Source organism: Spinacia oleracea, chromosome 3, assembly GCF_020520425.1.
Source record: "Spinacia oleracea cultivar Varoflay chromosome 3, BTI_SOV_V1, whole genome shotgun sequence".
NCBI classification, from domain to species: domain Eukaryota; kingdom Viridiplantae; phylum Streptophyta; class Magnoliopsida; order Caryophyllales; family Amaranthaceae; genus Spinacia; species Spinacia oleracea.
Genome location: NC_079489.1, coordinates 34,134,544 through 34,152,658, shown reverse-complemented (window position 1 = coordinate 34,152,658; position 18,115 = coordinate 34,134,544). Strand labels below are relative to the sequence as shown.

At 35.3% G+C, this 18,115-nt stretch overlaps 2 protein-coding genes across 2 annotated transcripts; one reads left to right on the top strand and one right to left on the bottom strand.

Annotated features, from left to right (window-relative positions):
• The first annotated feature begins 5,104 nt into the window (after window positions 1-5,104).
• On the top strand, window positions 5,105-10,530 carry LOC110779106 (probable glycosyltransferase STELLO2). Its single transcript, XM_021983640.2, has 3 exons — window positions 5,105-7,218; window positions 9,059-9,185; window positions 9,752-10,530. Exons 1-3 carry the CDS (start codon window positions 5,501-5,503, stop codon window positions 10,214-10,216), a joined length of 2,310 nt encoding a protein of 769 aa, XP_021839332.1. The 5' UTR covers window positions 5,105-5,500; the 3' UTR covers window positions 10,217-10,530.
• A 1,324-nt stretch (window positions 10,531-11,854) lies between these two features.
• On the bottom strand, window positions 11,855-17,904 carry LOC110779113 (magnesium-chelatase subunit ChlH, chloroplastic). Its single transcript, XM_021983646.2, has 5 exons — window positions 16,162-17,904; window positions 15,539-15,621; window positions 13,275-15,077; window positions 12,508-12,984; window positions 11,855-12,317 (listed from the first exon to the last, which is right to left on the bottom strand). Exons 1-5 carry the CDS (start codon window positions 17,570-17,572, stop codon window positions 11,940-11,942), a joined length of 4,152 nt encoding a protein of 1,383 aa, XP_021839338.1. The 5' UTR covers window positions 17,573-17,904; the 3' UTR covers window positions 11,855-11,939.
• Window positions 17,905-18,115: the final 211 nt, after the last annotated feature.

Here is an 18,115-nt window from a genome sequence, read left to right as displayed (position 1 = left end):
CCTCCGTGCTTGTTTATTAGCCCCCTTTCCGTATTGGGATGTTTTTTTTATTAGTCTCTTTTAAAATCTTTTCTTATTCGTTCAAAAATTATTCTCCTTTAACCCTTACATTACATTTGTAGTTCCCTTTTATCTCAATTAAATATACAAGTGGTACCTCTATTTTCTAATTTAACAATACTAAACACTCCACCTACCTATATTTTCTTAATTTTTCTCTCTCCTACCCACATGAGTGAGATTCTTATTCACATGCAAGGTGTCCTTTAGTAGATTATTCAATACTTCGTTTCATAAGGGACTAATAAATAAGAAAGGAGAGAATAATTAATAATTAATAATTAATAATTAATAATTAATAATTAATAATTAATAATTAATAATTAATAATTAATAATTAATAATTAATAATTAATAATTAATAATTAATAATTAATAATTAATAATTAATAATTAATAATTAATAATTAATAATTAATAATTAATAATTAATAATTAATAATTAATAATTAATAATTAATAATTAATAATTAATAATTAATAATTAATAATTAATAATTAATAATTAATAATTAATAATTAATAATTAATAATTAATAATTAATAATTAATAATTACTCCCTCCGTCCCTTAATACTCGCACCGCTTTCCTTTTCGGGCCGTCCCTTAATACTTGCACCGCTTCTATAAATGGAAATTTATACCAATATTATATTATTTCTCACACTTACTTACTAACCCCACCTACACCCCTATTCCCTACAAAAATCATTTAAAAATTCACACCCCCACTCAACACTCTCCACCTCTTACCCATTTCCCACTAACTATATTAAAAAAATACCCCACTATCAACTAACACTTATTAAATTAATAAGTCAATTTAAATGTCTTAAGCTCCGCACCGGTCAAACCGGTGCGAGTATTAAGGGACGGAGGGATTAATAATTAATAATTAATAATTAATAATTAATAATTAATAATTAATAATTAATAATTAATAATTAATAATTAATAATTAATAATTAATAATTAATAATTAATAATTAATAATTAATAATTAATAATTAATAATTAATAATTAATAATTAATAATTAATAATTAATAATTAATAATTAATAATTAATAATTAATAATTAATAATTAATAATTAATAATTAATAATTAATAATTAATAATTAATAATTAATAATTAATAATTAATAATTAATAATTAATAATTAATAATTAATAATTAATAATTAATAATTAATAATTAATAATCAATAATCAATATTTAATAATTAATAATTAATAATTAATACTCTGTAATCAATAATTAATAATTAATCATTAATCATTAATTACTAACCATTATTTGTTAATAATAAATAAATTATAATGAATAGTTAATGGTTAATAGTTAATAGTTAATAATTACTAGCTAATCAGCTACAAGAAAACAAAACAAGTTTCAATTCTATTCAGAACCCAACACATAGAACTGAAGACAACCTAAGGCCACAAGCCATTACATACATTCAACAAATCTATGGAGATTACTCAAGAAAAACATTTACAAAAAGTAATAAACTCAATTTGTCTAAATACTTGCTCAGGGGCGGCGGAGAGGGGGTGTGAGCGGGGCGACCGCACAGGGCCCCCGCATCAAAGGGGCCCCCATAATGTAAATACCCATATTATAACACGAATACTTCTTAGTGGTAATTCTAGGTTCAGTGGTTAATTTCTATATGTATCACAGCAAGGGTAGGAGTTCGAACCCCACCTATCCCCCTTTTTAGCTTTTAAACATTAATTGAGGTGGCCAGGTGGGGCCCATTACTATAGTTTCTCTCTCTTAATTTTCTGATTTTTATCCTTCCTTTTACATTTCTACTTATGACTTACCTTTTTAAAATTTTCAACTGTAATATTTCTAAAATTTAAGTTCTTTTATTTATTTTTTGTCTGTTTCACTTAATGTGCCATTAAAATTGATGAACTTTTTAAATACAAGTACGAAAATATGGATAATATGTCAATAGAAAAGATGGGTTTTTAAGTGATATTAATGTACACCGTAAAATTAAGAAATACAGAGTAGTAAATGAAAACGAAACTGATCATTTATTAGTTTGAGTTAAATAATTTCAATATAATGTTTGAATTGCGAAAAAGGCCCCATTTTATGATATCGCACAGGGCCCCCGATATCTTTGCCACGCCCCTGTACTTGCTCAGTAGACTTGGCAACCTTCAAAACAATCTTTACTATTAATAATTAATAATAATAAATACGAAGTAATATTTAATAATTAATGAATAATAAATAGTAAATAAATGGAGTACGTACAAATGAACATTGCAATATAATAATACTCCATCCGTCTCTTTTTGTTCTTCTTGATTGGAATCTTTTTGTGAGACTAAAAAGTCAAAACAAGAAGAACAAATAGAGACGGAGGGAGCAATAATTTTTAACATTATAATAATAAATAGAATAATAAAATAAGATTATTAAAGACGAATATAGATACAACGCCGTTCGTTTGAACTGAACTAAAATGAAATGAATGGAGCTATACTGAACTGAATGGAATTACACTGAATTGAACTGAACTAAATAGAGTTAAACTGAATCGAACTCAACTAAAATAAATGAAACTGGGTTAAACTGAACTGAATGAATGAAACTAAACTAAACTAAACTAAACTAAATAGAACTGAAATTAAATGGAAAAGAAGAGAGTCTCGATGTAGGAGACACTAGGACATGCTAACAAAAATTCTCAAAGAATTAAAACGCAAGCAACTGTAATAAAAGCGCCAGGAAGCATTAAAACACTCAAGCTTGTACAACTGCCTTTTGCCAGTTTGCAACTTTGCATTTTGCAATGCCCCGCCCACATCCCCCCCTCACTCACTATCATCTACCTTTTCCCAATTTCCATCACAGACCACACAATTATTTATTTTTTAAATAATGCTCCGTCATTTTTTTTTTATAATTTTTATATATATTTTTTTATTTTTTTTGACATAGTGCTCCCTCATTATTAGTACAAATTAAATACCATCGAATGCACCCTCGTGGTTCATTTGCATCAAACAAATAAAACAATGAAGTAATATGGACTCTGTCTCAAATTATTAGCTCCATTTTTGTAACATCCTTATTAGATAACTTGCTTCTTCCTTATGAAGTACCCCCTTACATTTGGTATTTACACGCGTTTTAACGACTAATTAATGTGCGCGCATTGATGTTCCTCTATATTTTTTGTTTAAACAAGACAAATTACGATAATTTATAATGTTTTCACGTTTATCAAAATTCTGATATAAAAAATTAACGCCCCAGTGAAAAAGTGTGAGAGATTAAATAACTCAATTAATTTAATTGGTTAAAATAATAACTGAACACAAATTTTGATAGAATATTAAAGCATTTATGTGATAATATAAAAGGAAATGTAAAGAACATTTTGGGACACCCAAAAAGGAAAACGTAAAGAATAAAAAGAGACGGAGGGAGCACGTAGTATGAGATAACTAACTCCATTCCTTATTAATTATTACCAAACTTGAGAGATTACTCCGTACTTCTTATTTACCAATCTACTCCATCTGATTCTTTTTGTTCTTTACGTTTGACCTTTTACACGTTTATAAACGACTAATTAATGTGCATTGAGATTCCTCTATTTTTTATTTAAACAAAAAAAATTCAAGTTTATTTATAATGTTTTTACACTTATAAAAAATCTGATATTGGAAAAATGAGAAAAACTTAATGTCCCAATAGAAAAGTGTGAGAGATTAAATGACCAAATGAATTTAACCGGTTAAAACAATAATTTAACACAAATTTTGATAGAATATTAAAGCATTTATGTGATAATAGAAAAGGAAATGTAAAGAATATTTTGAAACACTAAAAAATGAAAACGTAAAGAACAAAAAGAAAATGAGGAAGTAAATTTTAACTGTTCTTTAAAATTCAGCGATTTGCTTAAATTAATATTTAAGGAACGAATAAAGTATGAAAGAAACCTTTTAATTGATCCATCTTCTTAATTATATTTTGGGACTTAAGATGTAACATTGATTTTTTAAATATATCGAAAAGTGTAAAAAATAATTGACAAACTAATTGAATATCATTTACTCCCTCGTCTCATTTTAGTTACTCAATAGTATGTAACCCGGGCGTTGCCCCGGGTTTTGACTTTTATTCGGGGTTTTTTTTTAAAAAAAATATGTGTACGTAGAGATGATGTCATCATCAAATTACGGTGGTGACATAAGATTAGTGGCCGATCAACAACCTCCCCGATTAAACCCCACATCCAAAAATCTAAACAAAGTCGGATCCTTTTCTTCAAAGTAATAATTGTATATTTATGAATTAAGTAATCATTCCTTTTTTTGCATTCACTTTTATTCAATGTATTTGTTTATTGTAAATAGAACATATAAGAGCATCTCCGATGGTAAGCAAATTGGTAAGTTGCTTTCATATGCCACATCAGTTTCAAGCTACTATTTTTTCATGTGTATTTTGCTCCAATGGTTAGCAAGTTGCTTGAAATTTTTTAACAATTTTTTAAAATTTATTTTTATTATTCAATTCACATGTTTATCAAATAAACAAATTTTTCCGTTCTTTTTTTTCCCAAGCTAATTAGCTTTGTAGAGCTAATTTGCTTAAATTGGCTAATTGTTCATATGTACTCCAATGGTTAGCTAGTAGCTAGAAATTTTATGAAAATTGCAAGCTAGTCCTTATATGTAACCATTGGAGATGCTCTAAGCTTATATGTAAAGATATTACATAAGTTGTAGTGGGTTAAGATGGTAAGAAGTGTAACTTTTAACAAAGAGGTTTGGTGTTCGATCCTTGTTAGATGTTTTTTGGTTGTAATGACGTATCATGATGCTAATTAGTGGTGACGTGGCGTAATAAGGAGAGATCTCCGTACACGTATATGTTTTTCAAACGCCTTTTAATATATTAGTATAGATTCTAATAAAAAAATTCTCACAAAAATTGTGATGAAATAGAAAACAAAAAAATACTTTGTATATGTTAATTGCTTATAGTTAACCCTTATTTACAACGTAAGAAATCGGGAATAGAAAAAAGCAAAATCCCGAAATGATTAGATTAGATTAATCAAAAGAAAACGTTTTTGCAGATCAGAGAAAGAGAAAGCAAGAGCAAAACCACCGCGGATCACGACAGCTTCTCTAACCCACCAACCAAAAATTCACATCTCTCTCTCCTTTAACACCATTTGAGAAATCTTGCATTTTAAGCTGAATCAAACAACCACACACTCCAACTGTCGGCAAGTAAATTTCATCCCTTTTTTTGTATGAAACGCAAAAAAAAGTGAGAAAAAAGGGTCAATATAGTCATATACAGTCAAAATTGGAGTGTATAACTTGTAGAAATTTTATTAAAGTCTGTGCAGAAGTTGATTTTGAGTGAAAAAGGGAGTTTGATTTGTTCAAATGTTAGTCCAAGATCGAATACCCCCAAAGGGTTCAGCTCAAAATCCCCCAAATTTGGCGAAATCCCAGGTGAGAAATCTCTCAAGTTTACATCCCAGTAGATTTTCTGAGTCTAAATCTCTTGATTTTTCAACATGGGTATCTGAAAATCTGTATAAAGTCTTTGCAATTTTAGTATTACTTGCTACTGTTGCTGCACTATTCTTCCTTCGTAATTTGGGTGATACTGCTGCATTTATGTGCTTTGAGACCCAGAGTAAGACGCTTGAAACCATACATTTCCCCAAAATTGATTGGAATTCAATTAAACCCATCACTGATAGGGTCACCCCATATTCGAGTTTTCGAGCCGATAGATGGATCGTTGTTTCTGTGTCAGATTATCCGAACGATTCCCTAAAGGGTTTGGTAAGGATCAAAGGGTGGCAGGTCCTCGCAATAGGGAATTCAAGAACCCCGGATGATTGGGAACTAAAGGGTGCTATTTTTTTGTCATTAGATATGCAATCAAAGTTGGGTTTTCGAGTTTTGGATTACCTGCCTTATGATTCTTATGTTAGGAAGAGTGTTGGGTATTTATTTGCTATCCAGCATGGCGCTACTAAGATTTTTGATGCTGATAATAGAGGGGATGTGATTGATGGGGATTTAGGGAAGCATTTTGATGTGGAGTTAGTGGGGGAACAGGCTAGGCAGGAGATTTTATTGCAGTATACTCATGAGAACCCGAACCGGACGGTTGTTAATCCGTATATACATTTCGGACAGAGGTCCGTTTGGCCTAGGGGGTTGCCTCTTGAAAATGTGGGTGAAATTGGGCATGAGGAGTACTACACTGAGGTGTTTGGTGGGAAACAGTTTATTCAGCAGGGGATCTCGAATGGTCTTCCTGATGTTGATTCCGTTTTCTATTTTACTAGGAAAACAGGATTGGAAGCGTATGATATTAGGTTTGATGAGAAGGCTCCAAAGGTAGCCCTGCCACAGGGTATGATGGTGCCTCTCAATTCTTTCAATACATTGTATCATACTTCGGCGTTTTGGGGTTTGATGCTTCCTGTTTCTGTCAGTACTATGGCTTCTGACGTGTTAAGAGGATACTGGGCTCAGAGGCTTTTGTGGGAGATTGGAGGGTTTGTGGTTGTTTACCCTCCGACAGTTCATAGATATGATAGAATTGAATCATACCCTTTCTCAGAGGAAAAAGATCTCCATGTGAATGTGGGTCGTCTAACAAAGTTCTTGAATTCGTGGAGATCACAGAAGAATAGACTGTTTGAAAAGATTTTGGAACTGAGTTTTGCAATGGCAGAAGAAAGATTTTGGACTGAGAAAGATGTGAAATTTACAGCTGCTTGGCTTCAGGACTTGCTTGCTGTTGGGTACCAGCAGCCAAGGCTAATGTCTTTAGAGATCAATCGGCCAAGGGCAGCTATTGGCCATGGAGATAGAAAGGAGTTTGTCCCTAGAAAGTTGCCTTCTGTGCACCTGGGGGTGGAAGAGATAGGTAGTGTGAACTATGAAATTGGAAATTTGATTCGGTGGAGGAAGAACTTTGGAAATGTTGTGCTAGTTATGTTTTGCAGTGGCCCTGTTGAACGTACAGCCTTGGAATGGAGATTACTTTATGGACGAATCTTCAAAACTGTCATCATTTTATCATCAAAAAAGAATGTTGATCTTGCTGTTGATCAATCTCAGTTGGATTATGCGTACAAGTAAGTTAATCTCATCAGTTTCAACATTTATATTTCATTTATTTCATATTCATCAGTTAGTAGTGGCTGCCTATTAGATTGAATTTTGATTTTCTTGTATTTCTTAATGTGTTGGGTGGTGCTGAGTCGCTGAATTTGCAGGAATTCCATGTTGAATATCGTTATTAAATGCTTTACATATGGACTATAGTTAATTTTGATAGTGGAACTGTTAGTGTAATTATTGAAAACCTGTACAGTTGATGGTATTCCCTATGTTTTTGTTAATCTCGTGAGCAAAGTCACTAAGATTTTATTGCTGTCTTCTATTGGTGCCGAAATATGGTCTCTATTAGCTAATTGCTCTAGGTAGATCTGTAGAATTTATTATTGTTCACTCTTTTATGATGTTAACATATTCTTTTAGCCTTTTGTCTGAGTCTTTGTTTTAGAAATAATTTTGAACTTATTTAGGGAGCTAATATTTTCTAGATGCTGTCTTTTGGTTGTGCATCCTTTGGAAAATCTGTTGATTAACGTCAGCAAATATGCTTCTTTTAAGCACTGGCTTAGTGTTTTTTGCTGAAAGTGACAAGATTTTGGGCTCCGCACCCAATTGTCTTGTACAATACCCATAGCACCACATGTAACTTGCATCTTAGATGGGGTTTAGGGAATTCAAGATGTGTTCGACCTAAAAAATAATCAGTCAAGCCTAGCACGCGACCACTGTTTATCGAGAAAGACAACAAGAACACCCACCACCATGGCACCACCTAGTATGTGTCCCATCAAGGCAAGATTAAGGAAGATACAAAAGTATGCAAGTATGCATATTTGCATATCTCTATTAGCAAAGACTACTGGAAAGTTGTTTATGGTATAATTAGAGGGGAGGAGAAAAGAGTCCTAAAGTTTTTAGTAAAAATAGTAGGTAATGATTTTGAAGAAATGAGGGAACCTCCTATGTAGAGGACCCCTTATTTGGTTTTTCCACGAGTCCATGTCTTTGGGTAGGCCTGGATTAGCCAAAGTCCCAATAACCTTCCTCCAAGTATTTGTAGGTATCCTGACTATCCTACTACTCTCTTTGAACCTCATAGTTTATCGTCTTCTCATGCCTCCTCAATTAGGCATATGTTGTAAACTTGCAATCTGCGTTTGTGTTCAAACTGTCTGAGTCTCTTATGCTCTTGCATATTTTTTCATCAATAGTAGGCCTTTTGCGCATCCAAAACCGCCTCACTGTTAATTCTGCCTATCAGAGTACAAATGCATGTTTAATTAAGCATCCTCATTTCAGCCGCCACTAACTTTTGAAGTTGTGCATATGTACTGCTCTATGTTGCACTTAATTCAATAAGTCTATCTTGCAAGAGAAACCAAAATTTAGGTCATCATTTTCTTACGAACAATAAGAAGTGGTTTTAAACCCAATACGTACTCTTTACTGTATAGGGGGATCATGGGCATAATCACCTGATTGGCTAGTTAAGGACATGAAATTTGTTTCTAGAGTATGACATCATAGTCACTTTGGTCTTTGCAAGTGTTTCAGTAAAGTGTCAATATAGTGATGAAATCATCAGTTGTTGATTTCGGAAACAAGTAAATGATGTAAACTTGTGTTGCAGACAAATCTTTTTTTTCTCTACCAAGAAGTTGGTTTTTCCTTCACTTGGAAAAAAAGAGAGGTGTTTTTTCATTTTAAAGTTTAGTCGTCTCCTGTCAGTCTATTTTGTTTTCATAAAATTTCTCTGCCTGGAAGATATATCTGAGAGTGACTGAAAATTAAATGGAATGTAGTCTACAGTATTTATGGTAAGCATTTTTTTGATTACAATCTCTATCTGGTTTACAGGAAGCTTCCTACGATAATGAACAGATATTCAAGTGCCGAAGGATTTCTTTTTCTCCAAGATAATACCATCCTTAATTACTGGAATCTAGTTGTTGCAGACAAGACTAAGCTTTGGATCACTAACAAGGTAATATGAACTTTATTGTTATCGTTTTCTCTAATTTTCAATGTATTCACTTAGGGGGTGAGTTATGGTGATTGAATTCTCAACCAAAATTTGAGATTGCAGTGTTTTTGCATATCTTGCAGTCTACCCCAGCCTTTTGGGAATTAGGCTTTGACGTATAGTTTTAGGAGTGACGGAATCTATGCCTTTGTCCAACAGTGATATGACGGACTTTATGAATCTTTCAAGATGCATCTTTCACCCATCATTTCTTCCTAATTCTTTTTTTATTTTCTAAAATATGGATCAAAATTTCTACTTAAATATTTAAGTCGCAACTTCTGCATTTCTCTATTTGGTATGAAAATTGGAGTCAAACTTTTGTGTATACATCTTCAATAAGTCAATAGCCATTATTTTGAGATGCAAAGAGTATTTGCTAAAATAGATTTGTGGCCCCCAGATTTTCCCTCCCCTCTCTGAGTAATTATTCAATGAGTGTTTCAGAAACAAAAATCACGTCTGCTGCTGTTTTTCATTCCAGTCTTTCTCTGTTCTTTATAGTTAACAAGTTCAATGGTGTTCAGGTATCAAAGTCGTGGACTCCTGTGGCAACAAACAATGGTGATTGGTTCTCTAAACAAGGAGAAATGGTAAAGAAGGTCGTAAACACAATGCCAGCTCACTTCCAAGTAAATTATAAGGAAGCTGCAAAGAGCAATCAGGGGTTCGTGGTATGCAGTTCAGAGCTGTTTTATGTTCCGAGGAGAAATGTGGAAGACTTCATGGATTTAGTTGCTTTAGTAGGCGACTTAGAAATGCATCATAAGGTTGCAATACCCATGTTCTTTCTGGCAATGGATTCACCTCAAAACTTTGACCCAATATTCAGTACAATGGTTTATAAAAAGAAACCACCATCTGGTAACACAACCTTGTATTCCGCTCAAGCACCGGCAGTTCACCCATGGAGTGTGTCAACTGAACAAGAATTTATCAAGCTTATTAGGGTAATGGCTGCTGGAGATCCTCTTCTGATGGAATTGGTTTGACGCGAAAAAGGACATTTTATTCTTTTGCCATTAAAGTCGGAAACAAGTAAGAAACAGGAAGTAGAAAACCCATATGTAACACTGCCAATGAACGGTTCTTCCGTTTTTAGTTTGTTTTCCTGCCCTCGAAGGGGGAGGAGTTTTTGTAAATTGTTGATTCAAATTCAGTGAGTGAATATTCCAACAACGCAAATAGAAGGAATTCTTTTCATTCTTTCTAACACGCTTCCAAGTTTTATGTAAATGTCTTACATTATTTTTGAATGACTTGTTGGTCTACTGATCAGATTGTTTATTTTTCGTCAAAATTCTCAGATTCTGTCTATAATGTAGCTATTTGAATAATTGCATTACTATTATTGCACTAGTTATGAGTCTTAAGTCAAGTGTATCTCACCAAAGAGGAATTTTCCGGATGTAAAGTGAAGTCATTTAATCAGAAACTTATTTTCAGTAGATTCTGCAAATAAAACATCAGAAGCAATGGAACTATCCATAACATGACGCGTACGAATGGATTTAAAAGAGCAAATGGATAATGTTATCTTTAGTTCATCTGTTTGGGGATTAATTATATGATAAACTGCACAATTTCCTTAGGAACACACTTGTACAATCCTTTCTGATGAAGTTTGAAGGGAAAAAAGTAGCTGTTGTCTATTTCTTTGGCTACCAGTAAGATATCTGGATAGCAATAATTAATAACCAAGGCAATCTTAATCAGAGGAGAAATAATATATAGAAGCAAACTCTATTGCTTCTAACTTCCAAGCAGACTTACGTGAACGAACCCATACTTGATTACTTGATCCGAAGTACAAGTACCTGACCTGTACATGATATGTACCAGAAAGATGAGCATAAATGAGTTTTCACCCACCCTGACCCAAAATTGATGTGATGATTTTTGATTAATTTATCACAACTTTCATATTGGTAATAGACTCGAATATGGCCAGAAGGCCCAGAACAGAATACTTAGAATTAGAACCGACTTGAAACCAATCCAAATGACTGGGGTAACCTGAGTAGGAAACTAACCAACTGAACCCGATCCGAGCAACCTTTTTACCACCCAACTAATCTCACATCAGATCCTTAATGTACCATCCAGCCGGGTACGTTCAATGTAGCAAGATTAGCTAATTTAGCCACTGAAATATATGGCTCTAGAAACAGTAAGCACTAACCAGCATTCTGGAGAATTGGGGTTCCTACAAATAAAGAAATGATTTGTACAACGTGAGGTGGTTCATGGGTTGCAACTTGCAACTCTTCACTCCATTTCCTGTTAAACAGAGGCAATATCTTGCTTAGAAAGTATTTAACGGGCAAGACTCAATGGCCTTTAGTCCTTTACAATGTAGCCACGCATACAAACAGCCTCGACCTACTCCAGAGTCCAGATGTTATACTTTCGACATCAAGCAATGATAGATCATGGATATAGAATGGACAATCAGGAAAATTATATTGTTTCCTTTTAGGGTGGAATTCTGCAATTTCTTTCAAGTGCAACAAGCTCGTAGGTTTGCTGTGCAATGCAGGGACGTGATCTTGTCCCATTCAAGTAGAAAAAGATTGGTAAAATTTGATATCAACAGAAGATCTACAGTAAAGCTTGTGGTAAAGTTATAATTTTCAGAGACAATTTTTAAATTTTATAGCTCACAATAATGGAACAATGTATGTCTGGCATATTCACAGGCTTATTTTACATATTTTACCTATCAATCCCTTCAATCTTATCTTCAACTTCAGAATACAATTGCTTTAACTTCTCAATGTTGTCCTCTGAAGTTTCCCAGTAACCCCTTCCATTAGCCTCTAAGAAAGTCTGTAACAACTTCCTGAATGAGTTGGGGTTGGTGTTCATCAGCCTCTTGAGCATCTCCTCGTCTTGAATGAATGTTGTGTTGGCCTCTTCATATACCCAGTTGTCCACTTGACCTGAAGTTGCACTCCATCCAACAGTGTTTGTGAGCCGCTTCTCAATCTCACGCACACCCTCATACCCAGTTGACAGCATTCCTTCGTACCACTTGGGGTTCAACAGCTTTGTTCGTGCATCTAGACGAACAGTCTCAGATAGAGTACGCACCTGCACAATATCCATTTTCAAACATTCAGATTCATTTTTTAAACTACTGAATTAGACAGTTATTCTTTCTCAACTTCTCCTAAACATGGAGTATATTCAAAGGATTATGGAATAATTTAGCTCTGTAGATTGTTAAAGGACATTTATCTAAGAAGAGAAATTATTGACGGCAGTGTGACACAAAGCTTACCTGGGCATTAGCTGTAGTAGTGTCAGCAATGTAAGCGCTTGGCTTCTTGCCATCTTTCCTGAGTCCCTGCACCAGATTTGTGGGGTCCGAATCAAAGTAGTGACTCACATCAGTTAGAGAGATCTCTGAGGAGTCAAGATTCTGGAAAGTAGCATCAGCAGTCGAAAGAGCCATCTCAAACACCTGCCGCTTCTCCATCATTCCAGCACCTGGTGCATCGGAGTCAAAGGCAAACGACTTTCTGCTCAAGTACATGTCTTGCAATTGCTTTTCATCATTCCATGAAGAATTCTCAACTGCAAGGTTGATGTTTGAGGAGTATGATCCCGAGGCATTGGAAAACACTCTAGTAGCAGCCTCTCTAACATCAACACCAAGGGATTTCGCTTGCTCCAGTGCATGTTTTCTCACATAGTTCTGCTCCTCTGGCTCATCAAGCTCAGCTACCATCTTAATTGCCCGATCAAGAAGGTTCATCTGATATAACGCAACAAAATTTGGAAAACTCTACATCAGAAGTTAATTGACAAACAATAATGACACAAGAAACCTGAGTTCTGTAGTCTTGTAACCATTACTTACTTTTTAAGCAAAATCATCATTTAAGTGACTTTTTGGGAAGACCAAGTTTTAACATATAGCAGCCAAATAAGTATATTTTAGCAATTTAATCAAATTTATGACAGTTCAAATAATAGAATCTCAAATGTTATGTGCAATGTATCGTTAGTTTATGACATTTATGTGGATTCCAAAAAGGGTATTACCTGGTTGATGAAGAGGTCTCTGAAAACACCTGAGCAGTTAACAACGACATCAATTCTAGGCCTTCCAAGCTCCTCAAGACTGACAGGTTCAACCCGATTGACCCTCCCAAAGGTATCAGCAACTGGTCTTACCCCAATCATCCACAGAACTTGACCAAGTGACTCTCCATAAGTCTTGATGTTATCAGTTCCCCACAATACAAGTGCAACTGTTTCAGGAAACTTTCCTCCATTATCAGCCTTCTGACGCTCAAGCAGCCTATCCACAACAACAATTGCACTCTGCATAGCTGCAGTTGTAGGAATGGCTTGTGGGTCCAAAGCATGAATGTTTTTCCCGGTAGGTAACACTTTTGGGTTCCTAATTGGGTCTCCACCTGGACCCGGCTCAACAAATCTTCCCTCAAGAGCTTGTTTCAGAGCTCCCAACTCATTATCAGCCACAATAAGCTTCAAACAATCCCCTAGGAATCCAAAAAGTATCCTAAGTTTCTCCCTGTCAGCTCCATAAAACTTAGTGTTAGACAAGTACTGAATCCATGGTTCATTTATACCAAACCCAAGGATCGAAGTCAATTTGTCATTGGCATTCACAACTTGACCCTTATCATTAGTTGCTCTTTCCACGAATGCAGTAACTGCTCCTCGTGTTGTCTCTGTAATTTGCTTTAATAACTCAACATCTTTTAAGATTCCCTTATCATTTCCTCTATAGAGATCTTCTATGTTCCTTCCAACAGTCTCGGATAATATTGAAGGAAGGGCGGAAATGCCCTCCTCAGGACGGTCCAAAGCAGCAATATTAACAAGAGTTGCCACTGCTTCCAAGGCTGTAGGAGGCTCACCAATTATATGAAGCCCACAAGGCAAAAGGCGAGACTCAATCTCCATGATCTTTGAGTAGACTTTTCCAACCACAAGATCTCTGTCTTTAGCAGATATCTCTGCTCCTTCATCAGGGAGATCTACATCTTTGTCAAGATTGCATTGCCTAGCAGTGCTGATGATGGAACTCACAATCTGTTGCCCACGGCCTGTATCTTTGAGGGATTGGTATGAGGAAATGAGCTCGCTCAGTTGTTTGAGCCCTTTGTAAAGTCCTGCATTTTCTGCTGGAGGGGTCAGATAGCTGATAGTATTAGCATAGCTACGACGTTTAGCTATTGTCGCTTCAGATGGGTTGTTAGCTGCATAGTAGTAAACGTTGGGAATATTCCCAATGAGACTGTCAGGGAAACAAGCATCACTCATCCCCACTTGTTTTCCAGGCATGAATTCTAGGGAACCATGAGTTCCAAAGTGAAGAACGGCATCAGCTCCAAATATTTTCTCAACGAATGAGTAATATGCAGCAAAACCATGATGTGGGCTAGCTGACTTAGAGAAAAGTAGCCTCATAGGATCTCCCTCATAACCAAATGTAGGCTGAACACCAATGAATACATTTCCGTACTGCTTTCCATACACCAAAAGATTCTCTCCATCAGAGTTGAGATTTCCTGGTGCTTTTCCCCAGTTTTCTTCTAAGAGTGTTGCATAAGGAGTTAGGTCCTGATACTCCCTAACACTCATTTTGTATGCAACATTCAGGTTTGGGCTGCTGAATTGAGCCTCTTTGTCATGGATTACTTCTTCGATCAACTCTTCAGCACTCTCTGGGAGCCCATCAATACTGTAACCATCCTTTTTCAGGTCTGATAGGACGGCAAAAATGGAGGCAAACACATTAAGGTATGCAGCAGTTCCAACATTTCCTTTATCTGGAGGGAAGCTGAAGACTGTAATTGCTAGCTTCTTGTCAGCCTGCAAACATTTATGTCATCAGATATCATTCCCAGTCGAGAAATTTTAGATAAAGCCACAGATAAATATCAAGATACCGCTACTACAACAATTTTGAAAATATTAAGAAAGACAAGGAGAGACACTAGCTAAGTCTCAGTCCAAAAATAAAAGATATGACAGTACTCAGACCCTGATAAGGAAATACTACTGCTGGATTGTCTGTGAACCAGGTAAGTCAATCTTCAAGAGAGGTCTATTACAACTAAAATCAACAATGCAAGTCACAACAAAAACATTAAAATGTGCCGTCTTTTTTCCTTGAGTGAAGTATTTCTTTTAATATGATCAGTAAATAAGTTGAAATTACCATAGCTTATAAGAGTATTTGAAGATATTATTGCAAGGATTCTCAGAGACCCTAGAATTTACACAATTAGTCCGAAGTCATTCGAGAAACAAACAGTAGGTAAACGAAATACCTTTGTTTTCCTCTTCAACTCAGCCCACCTAATTGCTCTAGTGCAGAGTTGATCCACTCTCTTGTGAAGAGCATGTGATTTTCCTGCATCATTTCAAGAAAATTACCTATCAGCTCCATAATACTAACAGTTTCATAATAAAACTTTCCATTTAATCATTACCAGTAAATGAAAACAAAAAGCAGGATTTTAAAACTAAAAGTAAGGACTCAATTGAAGGCATCTATCTAGAATATGCAAAACTACCATATAACCTAAATTAATCTCACATCCCACCTTGGATTCGGAGATCGGCATCATTACACCAATTGTCATGTAATCATGAGAAAGGAAATAGTTGGGCAACAAAAACTCAGATTAACAATCTTTTTAAAACTTAAGTTTACATTTGCATGAAGAATAATTACATCTTTATTAAATTACAAAATAGGGAGAGGGATTTGAACCTGTGACATGTCCCCAGTCTTAACCATTAGGCCAAAACATCATTGGTAAGAATCATTCATATAGTTGCATTGCCAAAGTCTTAATGACAAAACTAAGAACACATGCTTATTTACAGGCAAAATAAAAGAAGCAAAAAAAGGAAATAAATAAAAGTGAGAACTCGGAAGTATAGTTACCTGTTCTGGGATCACGTCCAGCGAAGACAATAGGTTCCATGCCACCATCAAGCTCAGGGAGAGCAACCTGCAAAGCAACCTGGATAGGGTGCAAACCCAAGGTACTATTCAGCCACTCTTCAGTAGTCTGAAACACCAAGGGCACTGCAACCATGTAAGGCACATTAAGCTTCATCAATGCCTCAACAGCCCTAGGGTGATCTTGCCTAGCTGGCCCACCTACAAGAGCAAACCCAGTAAGTGACACCACAGCATTCACCATAGGCTTCTTGGTGATGGGATCAATGAAGTACTTCTCCACAGGGCCAGAGAAATCAAGCCCACCGGCGAAAATTGGGATCACCTTAGCCCCTCTTGCTTCCATCTCCATAATAACAGCAACATAGTGAGACTCATCACCAGTAACAATGTGACTCCTTTGAAGAACTAGACCAATTATTGGTGCATTTGAACTTTTAAGCTTAGGGCTAGTATCCCTCCTAGTCCCATACCAATTCAAATACTCCTTCACATCATCATACATACAAGGAGCCAAAGGATGCCACACCCCACTATCCAAGAACAAAACCGGGTCCGAATACTCAATTTTCATCCCTTTCAATGCAGGTATATAAGACCCAGATATCATCTTCACAAAATTGACTAAATTATCAGGTGATCCACCTAGCCAAAACTGCAAACTCAAGATATAAAGCCTAGCATCCTGAGCTTTATCACTAGGCAAATACTTCAACACCTTAGGCAATGTTCTTACTAGCTTAAGCATACTATCAGCAAAACCAGCACCTTGTTTTTTCCTCTTAAAAAGCTGGAAAAATGGGCTTTTTGATTGCCCAAGTTGTGACATACTAAAAGAACCCAATTTGTTAAGCCTCATTACCTCAGGCATTGAAGGGAACACAAGCACAGCATCCATTCGATCTCGAACCTTCTCCACAGCATCCCTCACCTTAATTGCAAGCTCCTCCACAAAAATCAAAGACCCAATAAAAATGTTGGCATCTTCAAGATCTTTGCAAAAGGCTAGGTAAGTCGCTTTGTCCCTAAGCTCTTCAACTAAATAGCCCACAACTTCAAAATTCGCGACATCGCTTGTCTTGTTGAGGGTTTGAACTGCAGCTGTGAGGGATGATTGGTATTGAGCTTCTAACACTACATACACAATTTTTACAGTGGGTAAATTATTGTTTTTCAGTGGGACAATTCGTCGAACTTCTGGAGATACCTGGGTAAATTGCCCATTTCCAGCTACAACACACTTGATTTGAGCATTTCTGGGTGATCTTGAGGTAAATTGGGTGGATTTTTTTGGGAGAAAAGAGTGGAGAATGTACTTTTTCTGTGAGATTGATGAAATGAGATCAGTTTTGGTTGATGGTAAGGTGAATGCGGAAGATACCATTGAAGACATAGTGACAAGCTCTGTTCTTCACACCCAGGAAATTTATGATTTTTGAGAGAAATTACAAAATCTAAAATCTGGGTATTGTAATTTGGTAGTTGAATTGAAATGTGTTTGGATTTTTTTTTGCAAATTCTTCTCTCTTTCCCTCGAATTTTTGGAGAGAGAGTGCAAAAAGACACTGAAACTCAAGGTTCTGAAAACAGAGCAAAGAGGGGGATTTTTATTATGTTAACAGTTTCTGTTTAGTTTTCAGTTAGTGGGTGTAGAAGGGGACACGTGTCACTACAAAGTGGAAAAAAAGCTACGAAATTTTTTAAGAGGTTGAGCTTTGTTTGAGTGAGTTAGAGAGAGGAAGCTAGAGAGAGTGAGAGTGTACTTTGGGTGAGTTTATCTGAATCATGGGTTTGATGATGAAGTTTCTTGGCTTCCTATTGGTTGATGTGGATTTCCCTAAGGTGACAAGTGGAGGATATTTTTTTTTTTTTTTTTTTAATGTTTTTTGTTTTGTTTTTGTTTTTGAGAAAGAGGGTAATGAAAGCAAGGTTGTTT

Excerpts from the sequence above, each read along its gene's own strand:
- LOC110779113 (XM_021983646.2), bottom strand. The coding sequence starts at position 17,572 with ATGTCTTCAATGGTATCTTCCGCATTCACCTTACCATCAACCAAAACT. Across the intron at positions 15,078-15,538 it reads AGTTGAAGAGGAAAACAAAG|GCTGACAAGAAGCTAGCAAT; the intron begins GTATTTCGTTTA and ends AAATGTTTGCAG. Across the intron at positions 12,985-13,274 it reads GAGACCTCTTCATCAACCAG|ATGAACCTTCTTGATCGGGC; the intron begins GTAATACCCTTT and ends GCGTTATATCAG.
- LOC110779106 (XM_021983640.2), top strand. The coding sequence starts at position 5,501 with ATGTTAGTCCAAGATCGAATACCCCCAAAGGGTTCAGCTCAAAATCCC. Across the intron at positions 7,219-9,058 it reads CAGTTGGATTATGCGTACAA|GAAGCTTCCTACGATAATGA; the intron begins GTAAGTTAATCT and ends TCTGGTTTACAG. Across the intron at positions 9,186-9,751 it reads AGCTTTGGATCACTAACAAG|GTATCAAAGTCGTGGACTCC; the intron begins GTAATATGAACT and ends AATGGTGTTCAG.